At 42.1% G+C, this 26,571-nt stretch overlaps 1 protein-coding gene across 1 annotated transcript; it reads left to right on the top strand.

Annotated features, from left to right (window-relative positions):
* The first annotated feature begins 24,061 nt into the window (after positions 1-24,061).
* Positions 24,062-26,161, top strand: LOC149302275 (ficolin-1-like). Its single transcript, XM_089482657.1, has 5 exons — positions 24,062-24,170; positions 24,708-24,715; positions 24,782-24,911; positions 25,128-25,262; positions 25,920-26,161. The coding sequence occupies exons 1-5, from the start codon at positions 24,152-24,154 to the stop codon at positions 26,159-26,161; spliced, it is 534 nt and encodes a 177-aa protein (XP_089338783.1). The 5' UTR covers positions 24,062-24,151.
* Positions 26,162-26,571: the final 410 nt, after the last annotated feature.

Here is a 26,571-nt window from a genome sequence, read left to right as displayed (position 1 = left end):
CTGTGTTTCTTTGATAGCTGAAGGCAAATAGACGGCACCAAGCTGTCTCGGGATTTCAGGAACAGAGTGATAAAACCCAGACAAAGACAACAGATATCTTAACATGATCTTTACTGCTTGGTCAATATTGTCTTAATCTTCGGTAAAGACCCCATGCGACCATGGAATTACCTTATTATGGTCGGGGGGGGGGGAGACTTCACAATACATAATTCAAATCAACCAATCAAAAGCCTTCCCATTAAACCTCTCTCCCCCCCCTCTCTCTCCCCCCCTCTCTCTCCCCCCCCTCTCTCTCCCCCTCTCCCCCTCTCCTGTAATATTACCAATTAACATATTCATATATAAAGAGTTAAGACGCAGGGAAGGAGAGGTATTTGGCTCTAATCAACCATCATAAGGATTCTATGCAGTGACTCCCCTAACGTGTAAAACAGCTTTAATACCATCGAGTAAAGATACTCTTAATTCAGTCACCTGCATTCAAGCAGGGATATCAACCATAACATACCTATATATATATATATATATATATATATATATATATATATATATGTGTGTGTATAATCACAGCAGTGTAGAATAGGAAGGAATCCAGACTGTGTGACCCTGAGAATCTGCCCCCCGTGGGGTTAGATGATAACTACGAAGCTTTGATGTTAGATTACAAAGAGATTACAGGACCCCTGTATGAATGAAATGTATTTATGGCGTTGGCTCGCTTGCGTTAAGCTTACCCAGCCCGACATCCGCACGCAGTGCCGTTCTTTGTAATACATTAGGATAAATAAAATAGTTCTGATTAGACAGAAAAAGACAATTCAATGATAATCAGCTCATCACCCCACATCCCGGCCACGAGAGCCCCGGACTTTTCTTTTTTTTTTCCTTTCAGGGGAGGAAAGGACTTTGAGTCCCTCCTGAACAATCTTAAAGTGACAAAATATAGAATGTGAAAGCGTAACGTTGGGTAAAATTCTATTGTGAAAACTTCTCCCAGTTTTGATCTAAACCGCTCAAATTTAAAAGGTGGGAAACGGTCCCGGCTCTTTAAGGCCAGCGGCCGCCTGATGGCATAAGTTTGGCTGGCGGCTGAATATGCGCGCCACCCGCTATATTTTCATGCTCGGGTAGTATTTGGTCCAGCATATCATGCTGCAGCACCCGATCTGCCGCAGAGTATGTGGCACTTGCCCAACGTGCCGGATGGCTAGTACTAGTTAATGTCACGTTCTTCCGTCTCACATCTCTGACTAGTAACTCTTATATCCTCAGACGTGAAGATATTGGGCGTTGGGGACTCTGACAAGCTGGCTATTCTCAGAGGATGTCCCGGCTTCCCTGGATCTCCTGGTCAAAAGGGAGAAGCCGGTTTGTCGGGAGAGCGAGTTGAGTGCGGAGCACAGCCGTATTTTCACTGCATTATTGTAGAATTCCCACTAAATTACCAATAATTTAATTACTAACGAAGGCATACAGGAAAGTAGCGATGATATAAATATATTTTAAATTTCTATTTTTTTTTATTTTAGGGCTTAAAGGATCTGTATGTTAACCTGGCAAAGTTGGACCCCCAGGGCCAAAAGGTTTGTTCGCCGCTTATGTACATTTCAGAAAATTGTGTTTTATCGGCAGATGTACATTTTAGGGAGATGCTGGGAAAACGAGCTGGAATTGATTCATTTGAAAGATATTTAACCCCTTAATGATAAAGCCCGTACATGTACAGGCTCAAAATGCATTGTTTTCAATGGATTTAGGGACCGCCCATTGTCCCTAAGGGGTTAAAAGCTAGCCGTGTATTCACTAGATGGAGCCTGCAGGAGAGTCTCTCTGACCTCGCTATGCATCAGGAAGGGCAACGCCAGCGATCATCTCCTGCGGGAAAGGATCAGCTGGACCTGTGTAATGTATAAGTTATCTTAGTGTTTTAACTATGCATTAAGTATGGTCCTTATGGGTTTTCGGACCCAGATGGGCTATTTCTGTATTATGGCGCAGAGAGGGAACCTCTTTCCCAACGCGCTTCGTCACATTATTTCTGCCGCATACCGGGGGCTCCAAATTTTTAGTTACAAACAGAAATAAATAAAATTCTGATTGTCCAATCGGGACAACAGCATCAACATGGTAAATTTCTTCAAACAAAGGCAAAAAAACGCCTACGCTTTTTATGCACGCTTCGTACAAATCTGTTTCAGAAGGGGTAATGTCCTCAGCGGGATCTCCTTGGTTATGGACTCCTGATTCTGGAATGGAGCGGTTGAGCCGTTACATTCATCTATATTCGTTATAAATGGGAAACCTCTTCTGCTTTAATAATCTCTGGTGCTTTTCTTTGCCAACAGGAGACAAAGGAGATTCTGGAACATCTGAGCCATTGTATGGTAAGTAGGTTAGAAACCAATAAATAAATATATTGATGCCGGATTCAGCCGGCACAGACTTTGCCCCTCGCGCTGCGCTCCTCGTCTGAATGGTGCACTCCTTGGCTCGGCTCTGTGGCCACGTGAGAGCTGTGATGGAGATCTGCGCTGCAATGGAGTTTCAGCTTCCTGGGTTGGTCAGGGGAAATCAGAGGTGATCAGGGGATCTCCTCAACCAGTCCTTGATCCCCACTGCCCACCAAACTGGGGCATCTGGCTTTAAATCGGCATCGTCCCGCAGAAAAGGGACTCTTTTCACCAGTGGTAAAACATTTTTTGGTAGAGATCATGTTAGGGAATAGATTGTAAGCTTACAAGAGCAGGACCCCTTCTCCTTCCGTACCAGAAAAACTAAAGCGGCAGATGTAGCAAGGTTTCAGTTTCTCGTCCAAGGTACGGAGGAAGCGAATGTCTCATTGATAAAAGAAAGGTCAGGGCTGTTGGAAAGTAATTCTGGAGTGATTCTAGATAAATGTGCTTAAGGCTGCGTAGACATATGATTTTTTTTTTTATAATGTTTTTGTCATTGACACAATTCTTGGGCATACCCACGCATTAATTGTGCCACTATTACCCCACTGGCCCTATTGTTCTCTCTACCCACTACTCTCCATACTCCACCTTTCCTGCCATTTACTTAGCTTCTTGTTTTTCCTGAATATTTCTTCTCTTCATCCTCTTCTCCCTTAATAATAATAATTATACTAATTTTATAATACCTTTGTGTGGCTGAAGTCCCACCCCCTCCTATACAGGCCCCACCCACTCAATGTTCTGTCCACCCCACCCTAGAGGTACCTGGTCTAGTCCTGTTTATAAATTGCACCAAACTTTTCATTTATTATACAAAAGCACACAGAATGACGATTATTACAGCTACGGGTAAATTTAACTGCCCCTCGTCATCTTGTTTTCATTGAAGTTTATTGGAAATCCTTATTCTGTACATTCCGTCACAAGAATTTTAGTATTTCCCAGTAAGCCAGGGATATGGAGTGATAATGCACGTAGACAGGTGGAGGTAATTGCAGTCTGTTTAATGCCCCCCCCCATGTTCTCTCCCTCAGAACGCAGTGCGACACAACCTCAGCCTCCATAAATGTTTTGTGAGAGTGGAGAACATAAGGGGCGCCGTGTGGATGGTCGACGAGTTGGAATTCCAGAGGAAGAGAGGAGCGAGAAGTTCCCGCTGAGCAACAACGTGGCTGCCCCTCTTTAAAACTTCAGCACAGGGTCTCCTTGTGTTCAAACCTCCCCCCCCATATATAACCAATAATTCTCCCACCTGGCAGTAAAGTCTCGCTGGCCTTGTATCCATGTCTACACCTCAATACAGAGCTAATTGAGCGCTTGGAATGTGAATCTCCGAGTCTTTCTTTCCGCTGTCCGACATGTGCTCAGGATTTACAGCCGTTATAAAAACGTAGAAAACGTTTGCCGTTACACATGACAAAATGTGGTTTTCTGGGGAAAAGCACACATCTACCAAGCAAATCCAGTAAAACATCCAGATTTACTGTAAGCAAGCGGTCACAGAGTGGACCTGTCAGCACCGGCGTCTGTAGAAGTCTGCCCGCAGCGGCCGGGTCCCCATGGAGTTGGGACAGAGCTAGTGCTTACGTGAATAAGAGAAGAATTCAACACTTTTAAAACTAATTAGTGTTAGAAACATCACTTTTAGTAACACTGAATGTCCCATCCCAAAAATAATATAATAAAATAATCAGGTAAACCGTTGTTCTGTTCTGAATTTTTGCCTCAAATGTCACATATTTATATATAGGTGTGTGTGTGGGGGGTTATCTTATTTTCTGTGATCCTATTTAGGATTATAGCCAATGTTTCCAAAACATGCTTTGGAACATAGAATTGGGATTATTGAAATTCTGAGATTTCATTAAAGATGAGAAAAGTAATTACTAATTAGAAATGATGTTGCTAAAAGGATAACAAATTAATATATATATATATACTGTATATATTGATTATATATATTAGTCATCCCTAAACTGCTAAAAACCACCATAGTTCTATTTTTACCAAAAGTAAAAGAATCTAGAATATTTTGAAATAGTATAGATTATTCCGGGGAAGCCAACAGCAAACGTGGAGAGCCATCCTCACTAGACTTGATTGTGATTTCATGCTGAATTCTACCGTTTCGTCCGAATAATGAACGAACAAATGCAACATTGGACGGGAGAAACTAAAGACGAATGTGGCTGCGTCAGGGAAGGGTGGCACTTTCATTGTGGCTGGGGTATCATGAGACTGTGGTCTTGGTAAATGTGAAAGGATCATAAGCCGGCCGAGCCTGTCCTGGAGCAGCTATTTGCAAAGAAGCACTGAATTTGCCCATAAAAATTACCCCTGACCTTTTCCGCTGATGTTAATGACTTTTGGAGATCTCTTCGTCTCTGATAAAATAATGTCTCCATTGGGGACGGTGACAGGTGCAGCCGCAGCCATCGCTTTAAGTTTTTAGAACGATGAAGAAAATTAATTTCCGGGGTACAATTAACTCTGTTCTGCAGAGCTGCTTCTCGTCTCGTTTTGTCGTTAACCGACTTTTTTCAGCAATTGTCCCCAGACTTTTTAATTAAATAAAATTCCTGCTCTGCTGAGTTCTTCTAGGAAGACTCAGAGGTAGACGTGCTGGGAAAAGGTAACATATTAAAGAAAAGAAATATGCGAGCTTTTACGCCCATGCAGCCTCGGGGGTAACGGTGCGTTAATCCTCTGACAGTCCTGCTACTAAACAGTCCTGGAGGAATTGTTTAATAGCTACTATATCACGATGCAGTAGATGTTCCAAGGTCCATTCTAGCCACCAAATGGTGTAGGTGGCCTTCAGAATCCTCTTAATGCACAAGTAGACCGTTTGACACTGGTGATGATGACATCATTTTGTTATTATTTATTAACGGGCATGCACAATGTTTTTGGTATCTGATCAGACTCTTCTCAGTCCTCCATAGTGTTGGTGGGCCGGTTGGGGAGATCGGTGATCTCCCTTTTTAACCGGCTAGCATAAGCTTGGTGCAACAGGAGCCTCAGTCGTCGCCCAAGAGGCTACATTGTGTCCGTTAAAGAAGAAATGTGCCTAAGGCTTCCTGGGCGACGAATTCAGTTAATTTATCCCATATTGTAAACACACAAAAAAGGCAAAAGATTGGCAACCGTGAGATCTAACTATTGTTGAAATACAAAATGATGGTTCTAGGTTTTAGTAAATGAAATATATAATGGATCAGTCAACTTCAGCCAACAACCAAGACAATATATATATACGTATATATATATATATATATATATATATATATATATATACTGTAAATGAACCAACTAAATACAGTGCAATTAATGCGTTATCCTAACATTTCATGAGACGGATAATAAAAGGAAGTTGCCCAAGTCTCGTCTTTCCCCATCAGGTGCCAACTTGATTGAGATGCTGCACTGTAGGTTGTAATCAATGAAGTGTATCGCTGGGATTAATTAAGTGCTTCCGCGCTGTGGATTTGCTCAGATCAGGTCACTAAATCCAATGGCCTGTACTTTACTAAATGAAATGTTAGATTTTATAGTGGTATTTTGCTAGCGCTAACCAGTGTCGGTGTAAAAACAGGGAAGACAGTACAGTTTCATGAAATTCTTTTGTTCTGTGTAATCAGGAATGTTTCGGGTAACTCTGGACCGGCTCGCTGTTCCTGCTTTGCTACTAAATGCTGCATTTTCACAAAACACAAAGAGTTAAATACAGTTACCAATAGGAAACAGAATTAAGAATAACCTGTGTATAAAAGAATTCTTTCAATGGGACATCTCATTTTTTTTTCATGAGTGTAGAAATGCGACAGTAGCTATGTGGGTTTTATAGGTTTTATAAAGGGGGGTAGGGAGGGAGTGGGTGGGTGGGTAGATCGTGAGAAGGGGGGGTAGGGAGGGAGAGGGTAGATCGTGAGAAGGGGGGGTAGGGATGGAGAGGGTAGATCGTGAGAAGGGGGGGTAGGGAGGGAGAGGGTAGATCGTGAGAAGGGGGGGTAGGGAGGGAGAGGGTAGATCGTGAGAAGGGGGGCTATGGAGGGAGAGGGTAGCTCGTGAGAAGGGGGGTAGGGAGGGAGAGGGTAGATCGTGAGAAGGGGGGGTTAGGGAGGGAGAGGGGAGATCGTGAGAAGGGGTGTAGAGAGGGAGAGGGTAGATTGTGAGAAGGGAAGTAGGGAGGGAGAGGGGAGATAGTGAGAAAGGGATAGATGGGTTGGGGGTGGGGGGGGCCTTAATAGATTCTCGCACCGGGCCCTGAGGTTTCAAGTTACGCCCCTGATTTGGAGAGTAAATCTTATTCTTTAACCTCGAAAACAAGGAGGAATTTTATTAGTTCACAAGCATGCTAATTAAAACTCTTTGTAAAGCAACTTTTTTTCTTTGCATTGCATCAGAGAAGAGGAAGTCAAGATAGCGGAGGTAGCAGTGGTGGTAGAGGAAGCAGAGGAAGAAGATAGACAGAAGTAAGCCAAGTTTAAGGACTGAAAATAGAGCATTAGTAAAAGTACAAGAATAAAGGAAAGGAAAGAGGGCAATAGAGGTTGTTGGCTAATACTGAAGGTAAATACGTAAATAAGGTAGGAGAAATTAGACTGAAACACGCCCATTTAAAGGGCAAATGGGCAGGGAGCGGGGTGCGTCAAGACCCCGCTCCCGAGACCCGGAGGAACCGGTAGGTACTTCAACTGGAGATCTCCAGGTCAAACACAGAGAGTTCCCAGGTATGCCTATTTGATATATATATAAAAAAAAAAAAAAGATTTTCTGCGCATAATCTCCTGCACAAAGATGGACTTCAGGTTGACCTCTGTTGTGCCATTATAACCATTAATATTAAGTCTTTTGTTTCTATTGCAGAATCTTCTGCTGCCACAAGTAAAGAAGAAAAACACTTGTATTATCTCTGCTTGTTAAATATTTTATTTTAATTGTATGAACGAGTATACCAATAATAAAGTTTAATCTAATTTTTCATGCAGTATTGAACTTCTCTTTTTGCTTAACAATTTGTTACGTGTAACCTGGTCCAGGATCTTATGCAGCAAGGGACTTGTATTCTGTTGCCCAGGCATGGGGTTTTTCATGTCATCTTAAGGTAATCGTCCACCACACTCATGGGGCAACAGAAGAGGTCTAAATAAAAGGCAACCTTGAATATAATTTCTGTAATATTTTGAACCAAAATGTAGTCTTACATAGAAATATGGTAACATGTAAACCGCTTCTTAAAGGCAGAAAAAAGTCCAGTGCAATTATAAAATATAGTATTTTTATTATATACACTTCTTCACAAACCTATTTACAAACAAAAAAACACAGGTGTTTGATATAGTTAATACCGTATTTGCTCGATTATAAGATGACCCCCCAAATCTGAATATTAAGTTAAGAAAAAAAAGAAAAAGCCTGAATATAAGACGACCCTATAGGAAAAAAAGTTTTACCGGTAAATGTTAATTCATGTAAACTATTTTTTTTAATAAAAGCTATGATTACGAAAAATATTTTGGTTTTATTTCCTTCTATTTTCCAACCTGCCCCCCAGTTATGCACATCTGCCCCAGAAATGCCTTATACCCCCTATATGCCACTGTGCCCCATGATATGCCTTTTAACCCTCTAAATGCCACTGTGCCCCCTGATATGCCTTTTGACCCCCTATGTGCCACTCTGCCTCCAGAAATGCCTTATACCCCTATATGCCACTCTGGTATTTAGAGGGTTAAAAGGCATATTATCGGGAAGAGTGGCATATAGGGAGGTTTAAGGCATTTCTGGAGGCAGAGTGGCATTGAGGGGGTTAAAAGGCATTTCACAGAGCACTCTGCCTCCAGAAATGCCTTATGCCCCCCCGTTTAACACTCCCCCTCCCTCCTCCAAACTTACCGGTACTTAAGTCCTCTGTCATGTAGCCGGGGCAGCGTGTAGATGTCTATGCGATTCGCGTAAACAACTTCCGGAAGGAGGTGTGGCTAGCAGCGGGGGTTGTCTGCGTCCATCGCGCAGACCTTCCCCGACTGTCAGAGAGAATTTGCCGCACCGGTGCGGGGAACATCTACACGCTGCCCCAGCTGCACACCGGGGACTCAGAAGTACCGGTAAGTGGGGCGGGGGGGGAAGACAGGAGGATCCAGGACCCCTGCAGCTGCGGGGGATCTGGATCTTAGTTGTCTCATAGTCAGACCTATTTGAGGTCTGATTATAAGACGAGGGGTATTTTTCAGAGCATTTGCTCTGAAAAAAACCTCGTCTTATAATCGAGAAAATACAGTATATACATTTGTAGGTTGGTTCTGTATATTAAACTTCATCATACGCTACTTGACAAGCAAACGCAGCTTGTGAGTTTATCGACCTAATGTATACAATTGAAACATAAATGCCTCGGTTTTCTTTCAGGTTAATATTCTCCTGTATCTTATGCTTTGTGATAAGACAGAAACGGATAGACCGTGGACGAAAGGTATTGTGTAAGGAAGCAATATTGATAAATACAAAGCGAAATGTCTGTGTAAAGGCAGGATGATTTGAGAGGCTTGAAGACTGTGATTACATAACAGGAGTCCTATAAAGAGACACTCTACTCGATAAAGAGTCCTCTAAAACAACAATACATGCAATATGGTGTCCCTATTCAGAGAGACATCTATTCAAAATGTTTTATCCCTAAAGGTGATATTCCACATATGGTGCTGAGTACAGGCAACACCTTGGAAGCTTCCAAGAAAAAAAGTGATGTAACGTGAAATCATGTAAGCGGAGTATAACTTTTCCATAGTAACAAATTATATCAATGAGGTTACATTCTAGGCTACATATGCAGGTTTCTTATAGAACTGACCATACTAATGAAAAGGCAGTATAAACCTCAGCAGCCATGATGTTACTTTAGATTAAGTCTAAACGGGAGGCATTACCCGTGAATAAATCTATATATATATATATGTATAATATGTGTGTGTGCCTGTATGAGCATTCCTGTGCACGTGTGTGTGTGATCATGGATGTTAACTTGTAGGTGTGTGTGATCATGGATGTGTACTTGTGTGTGAAAGCATGGATGTGTTCTTGTGTGTGTGCGTGTATGTGAGCATAGATGTATACTTGTGTGTGCGAGCATGGATGAGTAATTGCGTAAGTGGGGTGAGATGGAGTGTGTGTCAGTGAGTATGAGTAAGTGTCTGTAATTTGTGTAAGTGTGTTTACATATGTTGGAAGGGAGGGTAAGGGGAAGGCACAGACTAGTTGTTGCAGTTGGGGGGCCTGCACCAGTGCCCCGTGGTTTCTAGTTATGCCCCTGGGAAGGCCCTTTCCTATCCCAGTTTGACTGTGCCCAGTGCACAAAGCAAGGTCCATAAAAATGGGTTTAGTGTGGAAGAAGTTGACTGACCCGCACAAAGCCCTGACCTCAACCCCATCAAACACCTTTGGGATGAACTGGAATGGAGATTGTGAGTCTGTACTTCTCATCCAACATCAGTGCCTGACCTCACAAACGCTCTACTGGATAAATGGGCAGAAATTCCAACAGAAACTCTCCAAAATCTTGTGGAAAGCCTTCCCATAAGAGAAGAAGCTGTTATAGCTGCAAAGGAGAGTCCAACTACATATTAATGTCTATGTATTTAGAATGCGATGTCATAAAAGTCCCTGTTGGTGTAATGGTCATGTGTCCCAATACTTTTGTCCATATAGTGTATATCCAAGAATGTAATGTAAGTATCACCAAGATGTTATTATTCAATTGTTTTCCATATAGCAAGGCTTTTATAAAGAGGGTATGAAAAACAACCAGTACTAGAATCTTACAAAGGGTATGATAAAGATTTTTATCACTATCCCTGGAAGCTTTAGTCTGATTTACTGATACATTTAATGCCATTACAGAGTTTTTGATTTGCGTTCCTGGGTAACTGGAGTAATGCACTGTAGACACAAATGTGTCAAAATGCGTTATTTTAAACTACCTATGAAGCAGATTTTTGTATTTTTTTTGACATACAGTATGTTTGCAACTTTTAGTACATTTGCTTAGTTTAGAGCTACACGTTGAGTACAAGAACATCACAGTATCCACCAGGAATTTACAAGTGATTATCTGATGTTCAACTGATCCCTGCAAACATGCTTAAAAAGATACTCTCAATCCGCTTGTTTTACATAGAGAGAAGTATGAATTCAGAGTTGGTTTATCTTAACAATCAGCTAAAACTCGACTAAGCACAGTGACTTCAAATGGCCATTCCTTCTTTATCAAATAAAACTTCAGTGTTACATGTTACACACATCTTTAAGTTAGCTATATTGGCAATGAGAGTTTCTTTTCTGAATAATAAATTATGTCTTGTTCTTAGCAAATACATTAATATAAACATTTATATTGAAATGGGTCACTAACGTGGACTTTGTTTTAGGTATCACACAGGCTTTTAGTTCACCTGCAAACATGAGAATTGGGGCAGAAGATTGGCCTGGATTTTGAAAACATACCAGCAACTACATGCAACCAACAAAATGGTAGAAAGCTATGCGAGTCTGGGTCCAAGATTCCAACATGGATCACATGTTGGATAGTATGTGAATAGTGTAGAACTTAAGGGGACATTTTACTAAAAATAGTAATATGCTACTTGTACTTATTGCCCTATAACTTGCAAAAATACAAAAACATTGGGTATTTCTAAACTCAGGGCAAATTTTAAAATCTATTTAGCAGGTATTTTCATTAGTTCTTGTAGTAAAAAGCATTTTCAATTTTTACTATATATATTTTTTTAATACATTATATGATATGATCAAAATAATGGACTCTTATATTTTCTTGTCCTGAACTCCCCCAATATATAATGTGAGTGGTTACAGTACATGAGAAAAACGAAAATCATAGCTAAGCAGCCATTGTCGTGAAGGTTACTTTAATATGCCTTCATCAAAACTAAAATGCAATAGAGCACTTATATGACCTAGAAGTTGTAGCCCTGTTGCTGCAGCTTCCCTCCTCGTCTGTGGTCACTGTTTGCCACTGATTCACTCAAATCAATGGGAATGCTTATCGTGCTTGTGCATGGGGGTCTGAATAGACCCTCTCCTGCAGTGTTCACCGATCCAGTGCTAGAGCTGACTTGCTGTAAGTATATCACATGTAGGGAGATGTGTTCAGCTCAGGGCTGGGGCAAGGGTTTTAGCCACCTTAGGCAAAACCTCATTTTGTTGCCGCCTTGTGGGCAGACTCATGTGAGCCCATCGTACACATGAACCGCCACCCCCTCCTGCGTTGCAAAATGGAAGAGCTGGAGCTTGGAGTATTTATAAATATAAATAAGAAGACAGACGCCTCTTTGATCCTCCCCTTTCTCATTATCTCTCCCATTTGTTTCTCTTGCTTTTCTCCCTATCTCTCCTTCTCTTTCTCTCCGTTTTCACCCTACATCTCCCATCTATATACATCTCTTCCTCTTTCTCCACTTCCTCTTTCTGTATACCTCACCCTTTGTCCACATCTCTCTCCCCCTTTCAGTTTATCTCTCCTGCTCTCTCTTCTCCCCTTTATCTCTCTTCCTCTTTAACAACTGGATCCTTTCTATGTGACTTGTATTAGTTTTCTATGTACCCCCTTCTGTAAATGTGTTCTAGCTCCCTTTAAGAAGTAGACCTAGGCCTGGACTGGTCATCTGGCATACGAGGCAAATTCCCGGAGGGCCACTGGTTTACAAAGCCACACACTCACCATCCTGTGCAATAGGAAGTTTTTATGGGTGTTTTTTTTGATCCAGTTAATTTGGGGAGATATAGTCAGTAAAAGCTGGAGTCTGTGACCTTAGCAAAGGCAAGATGGCCAAAATCATGACTAAAGCCCCAAATTTTCTTTTAGCATCACTTTAACAATACAAATCCCTGATTTGTGACACTTGAAATAATCTCACCATAAGAATGAGATTAGGATACCCCCGGGGCATACATTTCTCTGACACTTTACACACAGGAAGAACACATGCATTGCAGGGGAGTTGTTATGTATTGACCAATCATACAAAAATAACTCCAGAGCTGAACAGTGCAGCCAATGGCAGCTAAGATTTTATTTGTACCCAGGAAGAGAACCTCGTATGTGCGCTGCGCTTGTCATCGTTCAGCCCGTGCTGCGAAGAAGGGGAGAGATGCGATGTGTCAGGCGGTAGGAAGGCTGGCACGTATATGGCAGGAAGCGACCTTTCTGCCCACTTTGGAAATAGTTGTGTTGATATGTGGAAATCTATAACCCTATACTGGGCGGTCTGGACTCCTCTTGCAGGTAACGCTTGAGGGCAGAAGGGTATTTACATACAATTTTAGCAAGCTTTATTGCCTATATATATATCCGCACAACATACATGTATATCACACAGCAAAGAGTTCTAATGCTGTCCCTAAGCCGTGCAATAAGTTTAATGTAGTCATTTTACTCATGGAGTTGGATTATGACATCAGATTTGCGATTCAGTTTATGAATATCACTTGTTTAAATGGTTCTTTGTCCTTCGCACAGGCGTTGGGGTGGCTGTGACTCCTCTTACAAAGAGTACGCAGAAGTACTCAAGTGTCAACATGAATCGGAACACACATGACAACATCTCCACAACTGACTTCAAAGGCCCGGTGCATGTAACTTATGTTACAGAGAAGGAGAAACCACGCTCGGAGATTCCCATCAGTAGGATGAAGCTATCCAGAGATGCTCTTCTCTATATTTCTCTGATAACCTGTATGAACCTTCCCGATGACATTGATTCAGAAGAAACTCTTTAAAGATGACAATGCATCAACATGATTCTAAGAATCGTTCCTAGAGTCCTGACTTGGTATGGCCACTTTCACGTTACCATGAAACCACCAAACTGTTTAAGGACACTGGGACGGCGTGCACTGTATATATGTCTAGAGGAACTCAAATTATCCGGTACCTAGTTACCACTTACCACGTCTTACCATGTCGAAAACATAGTAAACATAATGAATTATATCATTAATTAGAGAGAAAAAAAAAACAATTGAAAAAAGTGAAATAAGTGCATTGATATTCAATAAATGAATAAGAAAGAGTTGAATTAAGAGTTCACACTAGAAAACTTGTTCAAGGCTCCACAATATAATAATATCTCCATTTGTCGGGCTTTTGTATTGGACCCACTTGCCAGATAAAATTGAAGATCTGTAACCAATGTGATGAAAACCAGGAATACATCGCTCATAACGGGATTCAGATTGAATTAATGAATTTTTTTTTAAGTATATTTTGAAGAAGCCAGGTGTTGTATCTTTAAAACAATATAAACATGTTGTCAGTTCCATTGTACAGTTGTGTCTATGTTAAGTATCCATCGTGTATTTAAAATATTTGAAATAAAATTAAAAGTGTAGCAAAGTCTTGGTATTGTTCTTACTGAGCTCCACAAGCAAAATGGACACTTAACTGCATACGTTGTATGATTTCTATTGAAAGGTGTATGTTTGGACATCAGAGGTCTCTCCTACAGAAGAAATGGTGACGAAAAGACCTCTGAGGTCTAGAAAGCTTATGTGCTTATAGCATGGACCAGGTTAAAAAAGTATAAAGATCAGTGGGTGCAGGGTTATGTAGCAAGAAGGAAAAATAGGAAACTAGAAATGTATGTACCTTTGGTATCCAGGTAGATAATTCCGATACCAGCCCGGAGTTGTTTAATTTTTTTTTATATATATATGACACCCCAGCCTAAAAAGCTTCCATCCACCAATTGGTGTACCCAAAACAAAAGTGCTCTGTGAAGACATGTAGAGTATGTTCTCTCCTCCATACACAATGAAAGTTTGGTGCTGGTACATGTCAGAGGTAAGGGTGATGCACAGTTCCCAAAACCACAGTGCATTATCAATAACAATAAAACGTGGTGGGGTATACCTTTCTGATCAAAGTCAACATCCCTACCTAGTGTTAGGCAAGACCACAACATGGTATACAAAAGTTGTGATCTACTTGACCCAAGTTTCCGTGTTTAATACATAGGTACTTTAAGATAAATTTGGAACTGGAAAGAATTACACTTTTCTACAGTTCCAGCTAAAGATTTTGAGAAACATCCTCTGATCCAAAGACAAAAATGGCATTTTCCTTGTACAATCCCCCCACCAAACGCACAAAAAGTCTGCTATAAAAAGAGGTATTAGGACAGACTCCTTAGGTACCACTGCCCTTCCTGCCCCTCTCTACCAGGTCTCTGTATCATACAAAAATAGGGAATTGGAAATGTTCAATAATATATATATATATATATATATATCGTTCTGCTTTTGCTTTAACAGTAGGATTGCAATGACATCCTGGAGTGTTTTGATTCTGTTTTAGTTATGTTTATTTTTTATTAATACTTCTGTATTTTTGTAATACTGTATTTTCTGACACGATCACAGTATGTTGATCTCCTCTCCGTATCTGGTCTTGTTCACTGTTCATTCTAGAGTCTTTCGGAACCTGGTATGCTTACCGATTTGTTTTAGCGGACCGTTGTTTTACTGTGCAAACGTGGGAGGTGTCTCTCATTCCTCTTATGTACACACTATAACTTGTCTTTACGCATACCTTGAATAAATGGAGATTTGAATTGAGATAAAAAAAACCCAAAAAAAACGTAGGATTGCTGCAACTTAGTAAAACAAGATGAAAATGTAGGGTATTTTGATGGCACATGACCTATATAAAAACTCTACGCAGCTATCAAAAAGTTTGTTCCAGACAAGTTAAAAAAAAAAAAATAATGTCAAAAAACCTATGCATGTAGGGTATTTCCATAATCTAAAAAACACATACTGGATTTCTCTGCCATAACTCATAACCTGTGCCAAAAAAATTCTAAAAAACACAGAAGCGTTGGTGAAAAAAAATTCAGCAAAGTATTTCTATAGCTAATTTCGGCAGTGATTGGTGGCCAAATGTCTGCTTGGACTGTGTCCTGAAACCACTAGTGACATATCCTAGATTGGGTGGTGTTCATGGCTTCTTTGTTTAAAATTTCCAGTTACAAACCCAACATACTAAATGTAAAAAAAAAACAGTTCCAAAACAGCAATATACACCTTATAAGCCCAATTAAAATGCTCGAAATGCATATACAATCTGGACACCTGAATTGTTGTTGGGGGTATGTTCTGTCAATTTAACTGATTTAGTGAGGGTTTAGATATATATGAAAAATATGGGGTTTTAGTATTTTGTATAACATTACTCATTCTAAATGTTTAACTATGATGTGTGTGAAGATGTAAGTGACGTCTAAACATGAGACGCACTGATGCAAATTTGTAACCTTTTAAATTCATACATTGTCCTTTTTGTACACCTGTGCATTGGTGTTTTTTAATAAAGCATGAAATACCTGGCAAAGGGCCCTGAGGAAGCCAGCCCTGCAGCTCTTTAGCATACACGCTGGTTGGGCCGAACCATTGGTCTGGATAAACTCCATTCATTTTTGTTATTACATATGGTTACACCTACTTTTAGTCAATAGTATAAAAAACACAACAGAAACTGATGGTAATTTAATTTATTTATTATTAATTACAAAATTAATAGTCCAATTAATTAGGCCTGAAAGCAATGATCATGGTGACAGCTACCTCGAGACTCACGAAGAGTCACCTTTCAGCACGCAGGAGAGGAAAAACCACCTAAGGGTGGAAACCTCTGGGGAACCATGGCTTGAAAGATTGTCCTTCCCTCTGGACACTAAGAGGTTAACTGTGTATTTATACCTGTAGAAAAGAAAAGGCAAAACGTAATTGACAACACGGAAGCACAAAGCTTCTGTGGATGATTATACCTCCACCGCAAGCTCTTTCCCTTTAATAGACTGCCTTAACATCATTAGTTCAATATAAACGGACATTGCATTAAAAATAGACATCGCATTAAACATGGACATAGCATTAAACATGGACAGAGCATTACACATGGGCGTAGCGTTAAACATGGAGATAATGATACACATGGACATAGCATTACACATAGAGATAACATTAAACATGGACATTGCATTACACAATGACATAGCATTAAGCATTGACATAGCATTTGTCACGGAGCTGTCTAGTCCGACCGACTACCTCCGCTGTCTTGTGCTCCCTTAGCCTGGGACAACACACTTTCCCCGGTTCCCCAGTCACTAGCCGAGACTCAGTGTAGGGTAAAAGCAAACGAAGACTGATTTATTTCGGACACACAGGGCTGGATATATCCATCAAAACACACATTTACATAAAATAAGATATTGGGACACAAACTGCCCCCCTTAATCTGCCTCCCAGAGACAACAGGGGCAGTAACGAGATTAACAATACAATGGGGGGCGGGGGACTGATTTATACAACATTAAACTGAAACAATGGCAGTCACTCCCTGGTTGCAGATCCTGGCTGTATGCTGGAGATAATCCCCTCAGCCAGTGATGAGATGATACTGCTGGGGGTAGCCACAAAAGTCTTTACAAACCCAGGGCCCATAGTCAATAGGGAGGAGGCTGGCAGTTAGGCCTCTCCAGTGGTCCCAGTGATTGAGGGTTCCGTCACAATTCTCCCCCCTCCAAATTGGACTGACACAGGAGGAAACCCCAAACGGGTTGACTCCGTAGTCAGTCAGTTCATTTGGCCCATCAATGCCCTCCCAAAATTGTTGCTCCTGCTGCTGCTGGGGAGATGGGCCGGCTGCGCCATCTTCCGGGTACCGCTGGGGAGTTATGTCTCCTGCATCCCCTCCCTGGTGCTCCTGCTGCCGTTGAGGAGGGAGGTCAGGTTCCTCCTGTCCCGGAATTAGGTTCTGCCGCTGGGGAGATGGACCGGCTGTTCCACCTCCCTGCTTCTGCTGCTGAGGCGGGTCGGCCGCTGTATCTCCCTGAATTCCTGCAGCTTTGGTGTGTGCTGGGCAGAGGCCAGCGATGCCCTGCCCTGTTGCCAGCGCTTCAGCTGGGGTTAGGGCATCTTCTGAATCCGCCACTCCGCTGTACTTCCGAAGTCTGGATCCTGAAGACTATCCCATAATAATCCTGGGCCACCAAAGTCATAGCCCTCTGGAGAACATTCTTCTCTGTATACCACTGCAGAGCCCTATAGTAATTGTCCGCTTGTCCAATTCGGATACCCATTGCTCCTGGGGTTGCTGTCCCAGGAATGACATGCGTAGTTCCCGCTGGTCTCTAATCTTTTGTTCGGAGCTTGGAAGACACTGACCCCGGCATATAACAGCCCTCTGCCATAGTGACTGTCGAACCAGTTGCCTCAGATTCTGGTATTGTTCTGTAGGCAGAGTAGTGGTGTAGCAAGAGAGGATGACCCACAGCAGCCCCTGGTAAAGCTTGTTCACAGATCTCCAGGTCTTCATTTCTGATTATATTGCCATTAGAGGTAATAACACAATCAAAGGAAAGGTTATCTGTGGTGCAATCATAGGTCAAATGAGGACTGGATGCTGAAGAAGTTGATGAGAAGGTATGATTCAGTGCTTTCTCTTTCCATGTACCAGGGGTCACATAGCTGCCCTGTACCCAGGGCACTACTGGGGGCAGGGGGGTAGTACCAGAACTGCACTGGTTCAAAACAGGAGAAGCAGACTTGGTATGGGAAGCACTGATGGAAGGCCCCTTCCTCCTCAGAGATGGAATAGGGTCATGAATCTTTGCTATCAGTCCAGAGGAGATATTAGGGGCTATGGTAGTCTATGGTGCATCACACTTTGCTGAGGTAAGAGTGATAGGAGTTGCAATCATGGCTGAACAGAAAGCAATAGGAAGTTCATCCATATGGGAGCAACCCACACTGCCACAGACTGTAGAATCACAGAAGCTGCATTCCATCACAGAACAGTCATCAGGCTTCAGCTGGACATCCACTGGAGTTTGAGAAGCATCAGGAATCACCAGGGGTGGTATATACTCCATGGGTTCACTGTCCTGGGGAATAAAGCTACTTCCCCTTTTAGGAGAGCTCTGTGCTTGTGACGTAGACTGTTCAATCAGTACAGAGGGTTTGGGAGGTTTCAGAGGACATTGGGTGATCCAGTGTCCCTTTTTGCCACAGTAAAAGCAAGCCTCATCATCACGCCTTTGTTGCAATTCGGTTGTGGTAAGGGGTTCACGTTTCCTAGAAGATTCCTTTTTCATACTGGTAACAGGCTTATTGGATTTCTCAGGTGATGTAACAGACGTAGGTGAATGGTCTTCATGGGGACGCAAAGCAGGGAGTCTGCTTGGAAGGACGCAAAGCAAGGAGTCCGCTTGATCAGGACACACAGCAGGGAGTCCGCTTGATCAGGACACACAGCAGGGAGTCCGCTTGATCAGGACACACAGCAGGGAGTCCGCTTGATCAGGACACACAGCAGGGAGTCCGCTTGATCAGGACACACAGCAGGGAGTCCGCTTGATCAGGACACAAAGCAGGGAGTCCGCTTGATCAGGACACAAAGCAGGGAACCAGGAACAGTACAGGTGCCGAGCCACAGCAGGAAGATCCATAGACTTCAATACAAAGGCCCTGACTGAAGTGCAGGGCAGGTTCATAAAGGCAGGGTAATCACAGGTAACAAGGCCCAGCTGGATGTATTGGTTAGGGCTCAACCCAGGTAACAAGGCACACCTGAGTTCTGAGTGCTCCAGAGGGCGGCCACTAGTGGTAGCAGATTTAAACACCACAGGTATAAAAAAAGCCATGGTTCAGGCAGCGAAAAAGTGGTTCCTGACAATAGCATTAAACATGGACATAGCATTGCACATAGAGATAACATTAAACATGGAGATAACATTAAACATTGACACTGCCTTATACATGGATAAAGCATTAAACATGGACATAGCATTTGTGACAGTGTAAACCCCAGGGAGATGCTTAGTGTGGCATTTGGGTACAGGTGCTATCCAGATTGTAAATATGGGTCCCTGGGGTGGAGCAATTGGAGAGCAGGGTGGGCCAATGCTCCGTTTCCCCATGCTGTGGAAATTCCATGCCGAGTTTTCCAGGAGGCAAGAAATCTGCAGGATCCGGTCCGGGATTCCTATGGGGCCGGCATCAGGCACAGGTGCTGGACATTAAAAGCCCCTGGAGCTTGATACTCAGAGAGACTGTTGGGGGAAGAGGTAGTTCCCTGTGCTCCTAGGGCAAGGAGAGGCCCTGAAGAAGACAATCCCTGAGCCAAGTGAGGCAATACCTGCTTGGACGTTTTGTGTGTTGTCTGGGGGAGGTTTTCCAGAGCCTGGCGTAGCTGGGTCTGGCTGGGAGGTTGAGGTAGTGGGTGATTAGGCTGGTCAGTCTGGACCAGCATAGTTCAGTTAGAGAGGGCTCCAATTGGGAGCTAGGTTTTCTTTTGCAGGTTTCACAGATATGCAATACTTTTATCCAGCAAAAAGAAACTTCACGTCCTGATCATCAATAAGTCGTCACAAACACATCAAGGCCATCCTCCATAAGCATATGTATTTCAGCCAGCAATACACAAGGGCACATACCATGCAACAGTCAAACAGTGGTTTTTGGGGATTAAGCGGTTAAAAATAAAGCGTTTTTTTTTCTTTTCTTTTTTTTTTTGTTTTTTTGGTTCCTGCTTTCTGCCCACAGACCATAGCAGTGCTTTGCCCGCATCCTCCACCATATGTGACAAACCCTATAGCATGAGGGCCATACATGTCACTTTTAGGGGTCCTTAGCACAGTCCTCTAGGGCAATTAGAGCCAGGAACAGCAGCTCATTTTTTTTTGTTGGTTCCTGCTTTCTGCCCACAGACCATAGCAGTGCTTTGCCCGCATCCTCCACCATATGTGACAAACCCTATAGCATGAGGGCCATACATGTCACTTTTAGGGGTCCTAAGCACAGTCCTCTAGGGCAATTAGAGCCAGGAACAGCAGCTCATTTTTTTTTGTTGGTTCCTGCTTTCTGCCCACAGACCATAGCAGTGCTTTGCCCGCATCCTCCACCATATGTGACAAACCCTATAGCATGAGGGCCATACATGTCACTTTTAGGGGTCCTAAGCACAGTCCTCTAGGGCAATTAGAGCCAGGAACAGCAGCTCATTTTTTTTTTGTTTTTTTTTGTTTTTTTTTCCTCCTTATTTTAACCGCTTAAACCCCAAAAACCGCTGTTTGACTGTTGCACGGTATGTGCCCTTGTGTATTGCTGGCTGAAATACATATGCTTATGGAGGATGGCCTTGATGTTTTTGTGACGACTTATTGATGATCCGGACGTGAAGTTTCTTTTTGCTGGATAAAAGTATTGCATATCTGTGAAACCTGCAAAAGAAAACCTAGCTTCCTATTGGAGCCCTCTCTAACTGAACTATGCTGGTGCAGACTGACCAGCCTAATCACCCACTACCTCAACCTCCCAGCCAGACCCAGCTACGCCAGACTCTGGAAAACCTCCCCCAGACAACACACAAAACGTCCAGGCAGGTATTGCCTCACTTGGCTCAGGGATTGTCTTCTTCAGGGCCTCTCGTTGCCCTGGGAGCACAGGGAACTTCCTCTTCCCCCAACAGTCTCTCTGAGTATCAAGCTCCAGGGGTTTTAATGTCCAGCACCTGTGCCTGATGCCGGCCCCATTGGAATCCCGGACCGGATCCTGCAGATTTCTTGCCTCCTGGAAAACTCGGCATGGCATTTCCACAGCATGGGGAAACGGAGCATTGGCCCACCCTGCTCTCCAATTGCTCCACCCTAGGGACCCATATTTACGATCTGGATAGCACCTGTACCCAAATGCCACACTAAGCATCTCCCTGGGGTTTACACTGTCACACATTACACATAGAGATAACATTAAATATGGACATAGCATTAAACATGGACATAACACTACTCATTGAGATAGCATTAAACATGGAGATAACATGCAACACATCGGAAGGATTTTATTTTGAAATATAACTATTTCTGGTGTGAACACCAGTTTTACCGCCATTCAAGCGGGACAGCCATGGGTGCCAGGCTCGTGCCGAGTTACGCCAACCTTTTCGTAGCCGAATGGGAAGCAGAACAGATATGGCACAACAATCCATTTGAAGCAGACCTGGTGCTGTGGAAGAGATATATATCGATGATGTGTTAATTATATGGAGGGGAACACTGGATAAATTACATCAATTTATAGAATACATCAACTAGAACCAATACAACCTAAAATTTACTTTCAACATACTAAAGCAAAGTGTTGAATTCTTGGATGTGGAACTATTCACAGAAGGCAATGCTCCAGAAATTATAAAAATGCTACCGATGCCAATGGTTTCATTGATTACACAAGCTGTCATTACCCAGCATGGTTAGATAACATCCCCACGGCACAGATGATGAGAATAAGGAGGAACTGTACACGGGACCAGGACTTTATTAAACACACCACAGATATTAAAAGTAAATTTAGGGAGAAACACTATCCAATAGAGTTATTAGCGAGAAGTCAACAGAAAGTGGAACAAATGGATAGATCTCATCTACTAAAAGGAAAGCCCAAACATAATATGAACAAGAAAGATTTAAGTTTTTCATTCATTAAGGAATATAATACTAAGGCTCACCACATTAAAAAGATATTGCGGAAACACTGGCATGTCCTGAAGAGCGATGACATTTTAGGTCCCCTCTTACTGGAAAAACCTCAAATCATATACAAAAAAACACAAATAATTTGAAAAACATTTTCCTCCCAACAAAGAAAACAGAAATTAATTTTAATACCTTTCTGGGCAAGAAACCCATTGGTTTTTTCCCACGCGGTAGGTGCAAGATGTGCACCTACCTACCAAGGAAAACGAACAGTTTTATCAGTAATAGGACAGGGACTACATACGAAATTAAGAAATTCATCGCCTGCACCACCAAATTTGTAATTTATTTATTACAATGTCCATGTGGTGCACAGTATGGGGGAAGAACAATCAGACCACTTAAAGGAAGAATTTAGGAACATCTTGGGAACATTAAGAATTCAAGCATTAAACACGGTGTCCCGCGATACTGTAATTCATGTCCTGTTTTCTCAATTAATCAATTTTGAATCATGGGAATAGACATTGTATATGTATTATATGTATTATACATAATTCCAATATTTCGTATTTTGTATTATTGTTTGGCACTTTTCCACCCTTATTGCTCTCTTTTCCCTGGATTCATATAGACATTTATGTATAAACAAAACCCATAGTATGTTTAGTTATAGTTCATATATCCACGTTTAATGTTTTCTCATTCATGCAATCAAATCCTTAAACGTTTACATCCTATAGCGTTTATACTACCTTCATGTTAATCCGTCTTCAAATGTCATTGCTTAACATCTGCACTTCACAGCACAGCAGGACACTAGGACCCGATGCAACACCAAGAAAAGAGACAGCCCTACGGAGAAGGAGAAGCCGTTTCTATGGGGACGCGTATAAACAGAATGACGCCAGTACGCACATCCAGCCTCCAATACGTCCTCACGTATTGTAGAATGACGTAACAGCGCCACCTAGTGTACATGTGCGTACAACACGTCCTCATGTTCTGGGAAACAACGTTGCACCGCCATCTAGCGTACATGGAAGAAAATACAACAAATTAACACATAAAAAGAGTGGAAGAAGCGATCAAATACTTTTTTCCTGAGGAAGCCATTAAAGCCGAAACGCGTTGAGGAAAGACTTTTTATTTCACTTAATCGTTTGAATTTTACAGATTTATATTTTATATATCTTAAAGTACTTTTTTAAAATGTAAATAAAAGGGATATTCCCATAATAAATCTATATTTTTAAATATAAGCAGCAGTTGTTTATTCTCTGGGGGTGGTTTTCCCGCTCCCTGGCTGGAAGAAGTTGCCGCACTGTATCACAGCGTTCGGGGGATTGGACCTGAAATTCCACGACATTTGGAGAAGAGATCCTGGACACCGTGGGCTTCCCCTGCCCCCCCTCCCTGAGTGCACCTTGCACATAATTGTATGTGCATTGGATTCCGTGAGTGCAACCATTTACTACCTTTTTCACGAGCTGCTATGAGACGGGAATGAGAAACAGACACAAATCTTCAGCACTGTTGTGAGTGCAACTAACGCAATATAATTAACACCGTATCGTCTGAACAGTCTACACTATTGTTGTTTCGTTTGTTTTTCTTACATGAGCGCCCCCTATTGAAATTGAACCTATACTTTACAACACCTGGAGAGAGTTGTTTTTAAGGAGGCAGCTGTGAGAAAACAAAAGGGAAGTATTTTTCGAGATTTCCTTATTTAGCACACACTATTTTTGGGACACACCGGTTCTCCTCACAATCTTTTTACTAAAGCACACACACCCAGGCACTCACACTAACACAACCAGACAATCAAAGTGTTTTAATGCCCGTTCATTGGATCCGTTTTATCGTTATTTTATTGTTTATTGGATGAATCCACGTAACGTACTTATTACCTCTGTATTCTATATTCTTCCTGTTATACAGCAAACTCACCGTTATTATTGCTTACTTATTGGGTTTGAATCCAAATAAATGCAACTATTTGACGTATTGTGTTTTTAATTCTCGCTTTTAGCTCCGAGGAACTGTAAGGAGGTTCTGGATCAGGGAAGCGTTCTAAGCGACTGGTACGCAATATACCCGGATGGCAAACGGCCCCTGAAGGTGTTGTGTGATATGCACAGCAGGGAAGATGAAATATGTAGAAAATATCTTTACAATATATATTCCATTTACCGTTTGATCCAATGCTCTTCATTCATAAAAATCTCACAATGATATATAATCAGTACAAAAATTTAACGTATTTAATAAATATAATATTATAATGTAATATATATTAATAAATATATTCTATTTAATATATGAAGTGTGTCAAATATCATATAGATATAAAATATATTTGTATAATAAATTGTCAATATGTGACCCCCCCCAAAAACACAATTGTGATGTAAAAAAAAAAAAAAAGGAAAGTGATAAAAGCCAAGAAATAGTTATACTTATATCTATATGTCCATCCTTCTTTGAAGATAGACAATTCCCTCTAGGAATATATGTATATATAGGGGAGAAAAATGTTTTAGCACAAAAATAAAAAATAAATAATAAATCTGGTTCTACAATGGTCATTGTCGGTGATTAAAAAAAAAAATTTTTTCATGACAGTTTTCAAGATACTTGGGGGAAAAAATAATTAAAGTAAAAAAATATATACCGTATTGCTTTTCCAGTTGGCATGTTAATGAATGTATTTATAAACGGGGGATGTCTGATCTCAGTGTTTTGTTTTTTTATTTTGTGCAGGTTTTCCAGAGACGGTGGGACAGCTCGGTGGATTTTTTCGGGGACTGGAATTCCTATAAGATGGGGTTTGGCAGCACTTTGAACGAGTTTTGGTTGGGAAATGATAATCTTCATATGCTGACCTCATCAGGTGATCTTTTTACATAACATTTTAGGCCTATGATTTCTTCTGTACATCTCGTTTTTGGCACCTGAAGCGTTCTGTACATTTCCCGGTCTCTCCCGTTTAACGGATAGATGTCGGCTCAATTACCTATTCACAGACAAAATATGCTTTAATATACATCAGTTATATTTTTTTTAGTAGCTTATTTTAACACGGTTCCCGTTTCCACCTTTTTTTCAGGCACGTGGGAATTACGCATCGACCTACAGGACTTTGAAGCGAAAAAATATTTTGCCAAATACGCGTCTTTCAAAATTTTAGGAGAGTCTGAACATTACAAATTGCTATTAGGAGCTTACACCACGGGTAACGCAGGTACGGCACGGCCCTGTATAACACCACGGGTAACGCAGGTACGGCACGGCCCTGTATAACACCACGGGTAACGCAGGTACGGCACGGCCCTGTATAACACCACGGGTAACGCAGGTACGGCACGGCCCTGTATAACACCACGGGTAACGCAGGTACGGCACGGCCCTGTATAACACCACGGGTAACGCAGGTACGCCACAGCCCTGTATAACACCATGGGTAACGCAGGTACAGCATGGCCCGGTATAACACCACGGGTAACGCAGGTACGCCACAGCCCGTATAACACCATGGCCCGGTATAACACCATGGGCAACGCAGGAACGCTACGGCCCGGTATAACACCATGGGTAACGCAGGCATCGCCCAGCCCAGCGCTACAGGTAACGCAGGTACGCCACGGCCAGGCATTTAAGGACATGCGCTGCCATAAAGCAGGTCGCACCTTAATTCAAACACTTGCTTTAGGTAAATATCATGATCTCCTACAATGGCGACCTTCAAGTGGGTGTCTCCATTGCTGTAGGAGAATAAATGATGCGCTGCATCTGTTTTACGGGAATCCCTCATGTATCTTCCCCAAGATCATTGATCTCCGGATGATGATATTCTTTGGTTCCAGCACCTGGTTAAATGGTTTTGTTTTACCTGCTTTAGGAAACTCCCTGGATGTTCATGCCGACATGCCCTTCTCCACCAAGGACAGAGATTCCAGTCCAGGCAAACGTGCGAATACGTATTACGGAGGCTGGTGGTATAACAGCTGCCATCACTCAAACCTGAACGGACGGTATCTGCAGGGGCAGCACAGCAGCTACACCCACGGCATCGACTGGGTACAAGCTAAAGGCTTTCATTACTCATTCAAATATTCAGAAATGAAGGCTAGGCCCGTATAACGCAGGAGGAGACGGACAGAACCAAGTCCTACACGCATCGTCTATTTTAAGCCTTTCGCCTATCCACCTACACTAAAAAGTATATGTAACTACAGCACAACATGGCCCCCCTGTGCCCCTGCCTATCCGAGTTTACATTTCTTCAATGTATTAATCTTTACTGTGAGGCATTTCCACGTACCTACCACATTCTCACTACATGAAAGACTCCGGCAACACAACAGATCTCAAAATAAACGTCTGGTGCGTTAGAAGCATGACTTTTGTTTTGTTTTTTTCTCAACTGTACCCATAGGGGGGATAGGAAAAAATGTTTTGGCTATAAAATGTCCATTTGTCACTTTTAGTCCTGTAGAAGGTTTAAGCCCCCCCCCATAGTTATACAGGCGCACGCACTCTACACAGAACGG

The sequence above is a fragment of the Sceloporus occidentalis genome, unplaced genomic scaffold (genome assembly GCF_023333645.1).
Source record: "Sceloporus occidentalis isolate IW3139 unplaced genomic scaffold, rSceOcc1.0.p SCAF_19, whole genome shotgun sequence".
NCBI classification, from domain to species: Eukaryota; Metazoa; Chordata; class Lepidosauria; order Squamata; family Phrynosomatidae; genus Sceloporus; species Sceloporus occidentalis.
This window is presented reverse-complemented; position numbering and strand designations above follow the sequence as displayed.

Excerpts from the sequence above, each read along its gene's own strand:
- LOC149302275 (XM_089482657.1), top strand. Across the intron at positions 24,912-25,127 it reads TCATATGCTGACCTCATCAG|GCACGTGGGAATTACGCATC; the intron begins GTGATCTTTTTA and ends CCTTTTTTTCAG. Across the intron at positions 25,263-25,919 it reads TTACACCACGGGTAACGCAG|GAAACTCCCTGGATGTTCAT; the intron begins GTACGGCACGGC and ends TACCTGCTTTAG.